General features: G+C 52.9%; 1 protein-coding gene across 3 annotated transcripts in view; it reads left to right on the top strand.

The window, feature by feature from the left end:
• Positions 1–559: 559 nt before the first annotated feature.
• nol4lb (nucleolar protein 4-like b) overlaps positions 560–10892 on the top strand; it is a 53990-nt gene continuing 43657 nt past the window's right edge. Inside the window, exon 1 of one of the 3 annotated variants that reach the window (XM_072702100.1) lies at positions 560–1260. In XM_072702100.1, the coding sequence (XP_072558201.1) occupies positions 922–1260 (339 nt within the window). In that variant the 5' untranslated portion in view covers positions 560–921. Of the gene's footprint in view, positions 1261–2736; positions 2758–10892 lie in introns of those variants that run through there. The other 2 variants (XM_023798999.2, XM_023799000.2) reach the window with 2 other exon arrangements.

The raw sequence follows: 10892 nt of genomic DNA, 5'->3' as shown, positions 1-10892 counted from the left end.
CTTTGCATGCAATACAAGGACCATGTTTAATCGCAGCTTTCCCCACTTGGGACGGCCGATCCGATCTGTCCTTCTTCCGGACGGACGACAGAAGCGCTCTTCCTCTCCCTCTCCAGCTAGCATGAAACGGGGTCTTTCCGGGGACATGCACCTTCGTATAGGTGGACGGCATAGTAACATTCGTGATTACACACCAAACGCGCCTGCTTTTTTGTTATATATATATTTTTAACGTTTGGGACGCATATTTATGGGTGATCGAACCGTTCAGGACAAATACCGGACGGGAACTTTACACGGGTCCATTTGTAACAGGTGGGGGACTGCTCCCGGTGCGGTTTAGCGGGGGGAGGGTGGGCTTATGGGGGCGATTTCAGACCTCACAGCCACGTCAGAGCCGTCCCGTTCAGATCCGCCGCCGCTGTCTCAGAGCCCGGGGAGGTGGGAATAAAATAATTATTTATATTAATTCGGTCGTTTTTTTCGTGGTTTTTTTTGTGGTGCGGGGGTTCATTTTAATCGTTAGGATTTCTCCCCCCCCCCTTTTTTTTTAATCAGCTGGGAGACCTTTAACGCACAGGTGGGAGAAGCTCGTGCCATAGGACGGCCCCCTCTTTCAGTTCCTCGGCGGAGGAGGTGTGCGGCTGACATTTGTTGTTGCCGTTTGGGACAGGAGACAAAACGTTTCTGCAAACAGGTGTGAGAGGCACACTAACCCGCGCTCAACGCAGATATTCCTCTTTATTATTAGGGAGGGGGAAAGCGACACCGCGCCGTTCCTCCTTTTTCTGCCAAAAAGAGGAATCGGCTGTAACGGCGAGCTTTTTTTTTTTTTTTTTTTCTTTACTTTCTGCGGTGTTAATTGGGATAATTTCAGGAAATATCCGGCCGGTTATTAAACGGCAGGTCAGCAGAAAAGCCATGTCAAGTAAGAGATCATGCTCGGATCTGACGAGGAGAAGCCGGAGCCCCGTCGCCTCGGAGGCTGAGATGATGTTCAGCCAATTTCAGGACTGGTGCCTCCGCACTTACGGGGACTCCGGTAAAACAAAGACGGTCACCCGGCGAAAATACAACAAGATCCTGCAGACGCTGCTGCAGGGCGACGAGGCGGACGGCGTCTACGCGGAGAACAGCCACATCAACGCCAAATTCAAATTCTGGGTGAAATCAAAAGGCTTTCAGCTCGGGGGCGTCCAAGGCGACTACAAGAAAGGGGCATCCGGAAAACCTGTCCTTTACGTCCCCATCAAGGCAGCGGTCAGTGACATGTGTGTCTCTCCCTGTGTGCGTCTCCGTGCCGTTTGCACATTTAAACCCCTTTGTGCTGTTATATCCTGATAAGTACGTTTATGTTTGTGAATCGCATAGACATTGACACCTGTGTTTAATTCTAACTTTTTTTATAGGGGGGCGGTTATTGTCCCCCCCGCCCCTCCCCCTCCCGCCTTCAATAAAAAAAAACACATCGGTTATGTCCCATCCGAGATACCCGGTACCCCAGAAGGGAAAAGCAGACGCGGGAGAGGGAGGGGGGCGGTTTAGATCCACGTCCTCCCAATTTGCATCGTGTTGTCCGGCCAGCCGAAACAGGACGGTGCCCCGCTCGGCTTCACAAAGCGTTTGTTTTACTTCATTTGTTGAAAAAGGAAAGGAAAAGCTCTTAAGCAGCACCGAAGCCCAGATGAACAGGCGTGGTGTCCCTGTTTAAAAAAGAAATGATATTTTCTGTGTTTTATACGTATTTTCTATAAATTTTTTGCAAAGGTAGGCATGCGTGCGTACGCGGTCGGACAGCCGGCCCAGCCCCATCCGGAGGGACGGCATGAAATTGCCTTAGTAATTAGCCCAGAAAACGGAACTACCCATAAATAAATCTATGTAAAAAGTAGCCTACCGCTAGCTAATAAATAAACCACGGATATCAGCAAGTGCCGTGCGATTAAAGAACGTTTTTCTGTATTGTTTTGTTTAATACTAAGGGTTGGGGACAACTGTTGATTATAATGAGGGTATGTATATTGACTTTTAATAATGCATTAGGTTTGGTAGGCGCAGCCTGTCCTGCACTGAACCCCCAGGCAGAAACGGTCCTTCCTGGGATGGCGGTGGGGGTGTGAGTTAGTATCATCGGGCTTCTGATGATCCTCATGACAACCCTTTGCCTAGCTTTGAAACTATTTATGAACTGAAACTCTTCGAATAATATCTGTGCAAATTTTATTTAACGTCCACGTTCAGTTGGAATAAGGTCGAAAGTTCATCTGAATGGTGAAAAGCAAACACGGAAATAGTGCTTTCTCCTTATGTATCAGTTTAAGGTATGGGTACGTGGAAGCACAGGTACAGATAGATTAAGGATACACATCGGACAGGAGTTCAGCTTCACTTTGCCTGCACAAAATACTCAAAGTAGTAGCGGGACAGGACTGCATTCATGCTAGTTTTAGGAGATCAATCATCCTGGATCAACTTCAAAACGAGGACATCCTAAAAATTAGACTCTTGAGATCTTTTACCCGGTAGAAAATGGCCAATTTAAGGTTTAGTTGTTCAGTCCATGCAAAACAAAGCATGAAACAGCCGAAGATGGCAGCGCGGATGCATTTGGACGGTGTCTTTAATACCCGAGGCATCGTTCATTACGTAATTTATCTGCGCAGAAACTTGCACAGTCTCCAGCTTCGGCCCTCTGTGTCTTACAGCTGGATGTTTACTGAAGCGAATCAAACTGCGAGGCTGATCCCGGGAGTCACAGTAAGTCAGCCTCGTGGATTTAAATGTGCCATGTTTCGCTCTGAGGCAGAGTTTCCTATCCTACTCCAGACCTCTGCCATTATAACGAAACCAGTTATGCTTCGCGGGATGGTATTCAAATCCCGAATTTTACTATTTAAATTCAGGCACCATATCCGTTAATACCATGGCCACAATTATGAGAGAAAAACGCACAGGGTGGTAAAAAATGAATAACAGATCGCGGGTCTGCCAGAAAAAGACTGTCAGCTCCACGAGTCGATCTGAATGTGTGCTCTCGCGGACCGGACCGACTTTATTTCTGTCCCTCGGGGGAATTGAGAGAGGACCTGTCAGGTGGGGGGGGGGGGGATGGAGGTCACAGCCTGCCTGGCTTCAGCAGAGCTCAGGCAGGATCAAGGTGTCACAGGCTGCTTAGGTGACAGTGTGTGTTTGTGGTGGTGGGGGGGGGGGGTATGGTGTGTGGGGGTGGGTACGATGCACAGGAGACACTGATGGGGGTGGGGGGAGGTGTTTTTTTTTGGTGCCCATCTGGAAGGTTAGGCTGGGTCGAGATCCTCCCTGTTCACTGATTTTGTCGTACACCTTCCACGATGGCTTTTCCCAGCATGCAAATCGTATCTGAGGGTGAGGCTAGAAATTGCTGTATGTGCTAATATGTGTGAAGGGACATCTGGCAGCATGGGGACACTGTGACATGAGGATAGTGTGGCATGGGGGCAGGGTAATATGGGGACAGAATGGCATGGTGACACTGTGACATGAGGATAGTGTGGCATGGGGACAGGGTAATATGGGGACAGAATGGCATGGTGACACTGTGACATGAGGATAGTGTGGCATGGGGACAGGGTAATATGGGGACAGAATGGCATGGTGACACTGTGACATGAGGATAGTGTGGCATGGGGACAGAATGGCATGGTGACACTGTGACATGAGGATAATGTGGCATGGGGACAGGGTAATATGGGGACAGAATGGCATGGTGACACTGTGACATGAGGATAGTGTGGCATGGGGACAGGGTAATATGGGGACAGAATGGCATGGTGACACTGTGATATGAGGATAGTGTGGCATGGGGACAGGGTAATATGGGGACAGAATGGCATGGGGACACTGTGACATGAGGATAGTGTGGCATGGGGACAGGGTAATATGGGGACAGAATGGCATGGGGACACTGTGACATGAGGATAGTGTGGCATGGGGACAGAATGGCATGGTGACACTGTGACATGAGGATAGTGTGGCATGGGGACAGGGTAATATGGGGACAGTGTGATTAGGGTACAGGATGACATAAGGACAGCAGCACCCTGAACTGAGGATAGAGGTTTATGATGCTAGGTGTGTGTGTGTGTGTGAGAGAGAGAGAGAGATTCAGGTTTGAAAGAGACATTGAGTGTCCCTGAGAGTCACATCAATTCGGACTTTTTCTCTATGGAACAATGAAAGGTGGGACCCTGGACGGTGAGACCAGAGCCCAGGGATGTGTGTGCGACCCCCCCGTAACCATCCGTGTTGGCTGCATGTTCCTGTGCACGTGTGTGAGCTGCATAAGGGCCACAGGGAGGGGGGGGTCATCGAGTAAACGGCTCATCAACTGAACCGCCGGCACTGGGCTGTCGGACGCGCCCCCCCGCCCCCACAGACCCACCCCCCCTCGCAGGCTCCTAAAAATAGGGCCAACGTTCCTCTTTCCTGTGAAAGACGTCCCACGAGCAGCTTTTTTGACTCAGCCCTCAAACGGAAAAGGGCCAAGCGTGGCAGTAGCTTGGGGTCCCGTGACAGGGCAGGGCGGGGGGCGGGGGGCGGAGGGGGGGGGGGGGGGCGGTGGTAACGTGTAACACCCTGTACTACTTTTGTTTTTGAAAAAAAAAATGTTTTACGTAGAACAGAGAGTGTGATAAAGCGTCTATACCGTCCGTGTTGCCTGAATGCTCATACTTGGATACCTTATTGTTATTCTTGATTTGTTTGGTAGATGTTTGTTAGCTCTTGCTCCTCTGCTGCTCACACTTGTATCTGGGCATTCATTGGAATCTCAGCCAAGCTACGTTTATTTCAAGCTGACTGCTTGTGCATCTTAAATAAAATAAAATTGAATAAAATATAAATAAGATCAGAGGGGAACTGTTTTGAATGCCTGAGCATGTGAGCACTGGGAGGGTCATCCCAATATTTCGTCTAAGCTATTGCTGCTCCAGTTTGCCCAGTAAGCCATATGTGCACATGCTGGTCTTGCCATAGCGTTAGAAGGAGGACCTGCAGGCAGGTGGTAGGTCTGGATTGTCGGTGGTTGGATAGTCTTGGTGGTCTGCTAAGGTCTTGGGGTGGGGGTAGGGGTCAGCATAATTTTTTTTAATTCTCTCCTTTTCAGTTCCCTGCGTTTGACCCCCGGCCGTAACACGTGTCGATGGGACGACCTGCGAGATTAACCTAATTGGGCTGGACCTCTTATCAGGGCCGAAATCTCAGCGGGACGCTGACCCGTCAGAAATAAATACACTAAATTGACTCGAATGGCCAGCACTGCACTGATTCCCCCCTCCTCTGCATGTGCCCACCCGCCTCTGGTCATCTGGTGTGGGGGGCGGGGGGCTGGGGTGACAGAGGGGGCAGCTTCCTTGCGAAATAAGAGAGTCACGGTGCAGGTGGGGGCAGCTTGGGGGAGCGAGCGCCTGCTCCAGCTGCCTTGTAACGCCAATTAAGGGTGGGGGGTGGGAAAGCTTCAATCAGATGGAGTTAATGAGCCTGGGGGGCGGCAGGAGGCCGTAGGGGAGGGGGGTGTCCCATCCGGCGGTATTAAAAAGGCCTGAATGTATAACCTGTTTCATAGTGAGGAATTCCACCGTTTCATTAGGTTGAGTGTCGGATTCAGGGACGTGAGCAGCTTTGGCCCCGTTCTGCCGGATCCGGGATGAAACCCGGGATCCTGCTGCTGCACCTGCAGGAACGGGCCTGTTTCCAGCAGCTGGGGGGCGGGGGGAGGGGGGAGGGGGATACAGACACCCCACTGCTATAACTGGCCCCTTAACAGCAAAGATCACCAACATCTCTTTATCGCCCTGTCTTTATCCGGTTTACCCGTCCCTTTGCCCCCCCCACCCCGCCTCCCAGTAGCACGTGGCTTGGCCCCTGGCTTTGTCCTTGTGGCACGCACCTCATAATTATTATACATGCCCCCCTCCCCGAAGGAGCATTGTGACGAGCAGAAGGCTGTAGCCCCCCCCCCCCCCCCCCCGCACCTGGCAGGGCCCGTGCAAGAAACAACAGAGTCAGGTATCACCAAGCACCATCCCGACGTACCCCTCCCACTACAGTGGGAAGGTGAGTCTAGCAGTGTGAGGGGGTGGGGCTCTGAGTAAAGGGAGGGCCTGGTGGGCGGAGTCAGCCACCTTACCAGCGGGACATGGAATGAAAGTAGGGCCTGGTGGGCAGAGCCAGCTGCCTTACCAGCTTTCCAGTGGGGCTCTGGGTAAAAGTAGGGCCTGGTGGGTGGAGTCAACCACCTTACCAGCTTTCCAGTGGGACTCTGAATAAATGTAGGGCCCGGTAGGCAGAATCAACCGCCTTACCAGCTTTCCAGTGGGACTCTGGGTAAAAGTAGGGTCCGGTGGGCGGAGTCAACCGCCTTACCAGCTTTCCAGTGGGACTCTGAATAAATGTAGGGACCAGTAGGCGGAGTCAACCGCCTTACCAGCTTTCCAGTGGGACTCTGAATAAATGTAGGGCCTGGTGGGCGGAGTCAACCGCCTTACCAACTGCTTGATATACGTTTGCGTCTCGATACAGACAAAGGGAATAGAATTTGGGGCTAAATGAAATCAGTCTTGTAGTGGCCCTAAAAGCAGTAAAAAGAAACAATAAAAAGGACTTTTTGATGAAATTTAAAATGCAATACCCTCCTTTACGAGTCAGCTATTCTTCTCCAGAGTGAGAGATCATTAATTATGCATTATATCTCCTAGAGGTCGCGGATTACCCACTACGTGTGTCTCTGCTGGCCTTATTCTGAGCCCGTGGCAGCAGGTGGGTTTGTTTGGAGAGTCTAGAGGCTGGGCCTAAGGGGGGCCTTAAGAGGCCGTCCTGCCTGCTGCCTGCACCCTCCCTCTATGGCCGTCCTGCCTGCTGCCTGCACCCTCCCTCTATAGCCGTCCTGCCTGCTGCCTGCACCCTCCCTCTATAGCCAGCCACTCCCGCCGCAGTAAACCCAACACTGCTGATTATTGCGTTACCGGATGTCCTAGGTTACCAGGGCAGGTTAACAAGGAGGGTGGGAGCAGAGTGTTACTTGTGTGTCCGTACTGCATTTTGATTTTAGTCCAAAGCAAGGTAAAAAACATAAAAGATTCAGATGATTTGTGAAAGATGTTTGGGAATATATAAAATATAAAATGTAAAGAAGTTTTCTGGTGTGGGGCACAGTGAGGTTAATGTAAAGGAGACAGATGAAGAATGTAATGTTCATCATCTGGCCTTCTGGAGGAGTTCCATACCCAAGCTACTACTGTGTGAGGCTGCTGTTTGCAGAAGGTGTCCGTGTGTGTGCGCGCGTGTGTGCGTGTCCCTGTCTGTATGTGTGTGTGCATGTAACACATGGGGCTTTACAAAGCCCAACTCTCCGGCGTCACGTGGCCACGTGTTAAGTAAAGCTCCACTGAAGCCTGGGATCGTTGCTTGCAAGTGTCAGAAATGTTAAGTAAGCTTGTAGATGGGGGGGGGCAGGATGGATCTACGGCAACAGCAGAGTTCAAGGGGCTGTCTTGTCAGGGCTGGATTCTCCATCCTCCTCATAAACAGGGTTGAGCTCTGCAGGGGTGGGGGGGGGGGCGGCGCATGGGGGTTAGTGTTCAGCAGGTAGGACATGGGTTCGCAACCTGAAGGTTAAGGGTTTGAGGCCCTGGTGGCTTTCTGCTGTGGCACTTAACCTGCCAGAGGGGAAATGCTGCTTCTGTAGGCCGAGGGAGGCAGTGCAGAGACTCACACGCCCCCTGGGGGTTATCAGCGGACCTGCGGCCTGACATCTTCCCTCGGACATTGTATAGGTGATGATCTGGGCCTCTGAGACAAATCACACCACAACTGAAGCAATGTCGCTTAGCGGAGGCACTTGAAAGGAGAGCAACAGACACAGATCTGAGGATCCTGATGACACCTAGAGAAGTCACAAAAAATTGGGCTTCTATTACAGATGTTTTTGGAGAGGTAGGGAGAGTGTCGAGGTAGAGGGGTGTGGAGGAGTGGGGAGTAAGGGGGGGGGATTCATCGTTCTTCTGACGGCATCTGGTTGGTAACGGAACCGTTTGCAGCTTTGGTTTAATTACAGGAGTGTGAGTGTAAAAATGTATGCGGTGCAGGACGGCTTTGGCGCGTGGGGGGGGGGGCTTCAGACTCCCGGCCCAGGAGAGCGGGGTATGGCCACACGGAGGAAATGCGCCGCGCGAGTCTGACGCAAGACTGAGAAAGGGAGCGGCGGGGGGTGGGGGTGGTGGTCACGTGACTCGGCTGAGTCCCCAACCAACCGCGATAGGCATCCTGGGACCCGGCTTTCACAGCAGAGGTATAATTGGCTGGCAAGCTGGTTTTGGGGGGGGGGTTGCATAGAGAAGCAAGGACATTAGTATGTTCACTCTGAGGGTGGGGACAGGTGTGACCGCTCTGTCATTCTCGGATCTGTGTTTACCGTGGTACATATCATCATCGGCCCCCGTCTTTCCCTCCCCGGGATGTGGTGGGGCATGCAGGAAATGGGGGGGGGGGGGTTTGATTTTTAGGACGGCCCGATGCTTGCATCAGCTTATGCCAGATTGCAGGCCACCTCCGTTCCACCTTGCCAGCACACGGTTGGGTCGTCCCGCCTTCAAGTGGCAGAAGTGGGGCAGGGCCATGGCAGCTACGCCCCCCGCCCCCGGTGGGAATGCCAGGACAGGGAACCTGAATTACGCCGGGTTACGTTTCCGTTCATTACCATCATGTTCTGCTCTTATTTAGCAACACAACGTCGGCAAACCTCTCCTTTCGGGTCACGTTCAGCCTTTTCAATCATGTCTGTTCAAAGCTCTTCATAGAAAAGCACAGCTTATAAAACCAGAGCATTTTATTGTTTATTGTATTTTATTACCATTTGTCTTAGAATTTTAACTTCTTCACTTTGAATATTCATAAATGCCCCCCCCCCCCCAATTATGGGTTTATTAATAACACGCGGAGTCCCGTTTGAGTCCCGTTTGAACGAGCGGGGCAGACTGTCATAGAAGCTAAGTGTCCCCGTTCGCCGTCCCTCCCGGCCGCGCGGATGGGCGGAGCCTGCCCCGAGCCATCAGTAAAGTGAGGAGTGCAGAATCCAGTGCTTAGGAGCCTCATTATGTCTGCATCACATCAGTACACAGGGCAGAACAGCTCGCCTCACATCACAGTCCTGACTCCTGGCCTCTTCGCCGAGTCTCTTATCTTCTGGAGAAGCTGGGAGCCGTGGGCTTTTTCCAGCTCGATGGCACTTCCCAGTTCACCCGCTGATTCGGGTCCTCGCTGCTGACTTCCCGCATGTTGCCGATGAATGATTTTTTTTTATATATATATATATCTACCAGGACCTTCTGTCACTTTTTTATTTCGGTACTTTTCTTGCTTTCATACGTGTTTTCCTCAGGAATGTCACTCTGCTGCTGTTTCCTTTTTTTTCCCCGGGATGTTTCAGCAAAGAAACAGAGAGAGGTGACAATGTTTGTGCAGAGCTCACACACATCTTACAGACACATGAAGCTCATGGACACACACACACACACACAGATGGACGCACACAGCTTACACACACATACAGGCAGACACACACACACCTCCCTAGAACACATATAAAAGCAAGCAAACATTTTTTTACACGTATATGCGTGGATTCGGCAAGGTGACCCACTTCCCGGCTGTCTCTCACAGCTGTGGGGGGGTCCCTCCAGCCCGTGCTGCTCCAGAGGACATGGCGGGGGGGGGGTCCGACCTGGCTGCTCCCTGCGGGGGTGTGGGGTGGGGGTTGAAGTAGAGCATGCAGGGTTGGGGCCGCCTGCGCTCACCTCGCTGTAAACCCCTGCTGTGCTGACTCTGTGCCCCCCCCCTCCAATGGCACACATCCAGGCTGGGCTGCTATGACACTGAGCCTGGGACCTGTCTCTCTGGGTGTGGGGGGGGTGGGTGAGGCTGCCATATTGATGTGCCTCTGGGTGCCCAAGGGTTTTTTTGCCCGCCCCCACGCCCCAGCGTGCTGAGTGCCCTCCTCGATGGGAGGGGGAGGGGTCCACAGCCGCTTCTGCTTCCCGGACACCAAGTCGCTGCTCGTGAGAGTCTCCCCCCCCCCCCGTGCTCTCATGGTTGCCATGGAGAATCTTCTTTTTCCTCCCAGTGGAGGAGAAATTAACACCAATTTTTAATTGGCTCTGGGGCCTCGATTGCCACCCCTACTTCAAGTGCCGAGGACTGAGGAGCGAGGATCCTCTCCCTCGTTTCAGCCCACGCCCCCACCCCCACCCCCATCCCCATGTGCAGCGACCCCACGTCTGCGGCTCAGCTGCAGCCCTGCGATCGCCTGCAAACAGCAAGGAGGATGGCCCAGTGCGTCTGTTGCTAGGGACGACGTCTTTCCCGGGGGAGGGGGGAGCACACTCGCGTCTGTATTCCCTCCCTCCGGAGATAAAACCTCACGGTGCCATTTGCAGAACTTGGGCCGGGCCTGACCGGCTGGTGCCGTCCCACTATCCACACGCAGAGTGGTTCCGAAATGAAAAGGGGGGGGGGGTCGCCTTTCTGTAGCCTGCGGAAGCCCGCGTTCGCGGTCAGCGTGTCAGCGAGCCTGTCCCTGGGGGGCCTCCTTCTCCGCCGCCCCCATACAGGCTGATTAACTGTCTCCTCACACATTAGTGGCTGGGGGCCTCGGTCGGCCCCCCACCCCGCACGCTCCTTTCCTGCACCCCTTTATCGACATGCACACCTTTTTCTCAGCTGGGCTTTTTGTTTTTCACGCCCCGCAGTCTGTCTGCCGCAAAGAATGGGCCTAGGGCTCGCCCCCCCCCCCCACTGCCCGCTGCGGTGCCAGGAAATGCTGGCATGTGGCGTGTGCGACCACACAGGGGCAGGGGTGG

This window comes from Paramormyrops kingsleyae, chromosome 18, assembly GCF_048594095.1.
Source record: "Paramormyrops kingsleyae isolate MSU_618 chromosome 18, PKINGS_0.4, whole genome shotgun sequence".
Classification (NCBI taxonomy): Eukaryota; Metazoa; Chordata; class Actinopteri; order Osteoglossiformes; family Mormyridae; genus Paramormyrops; species Paramormyrops kingsleyae.
Note: the sequence above shows the minus strand (reverse complement) of the source record. Positions and strands in the feature narration are given on the sequence as shown.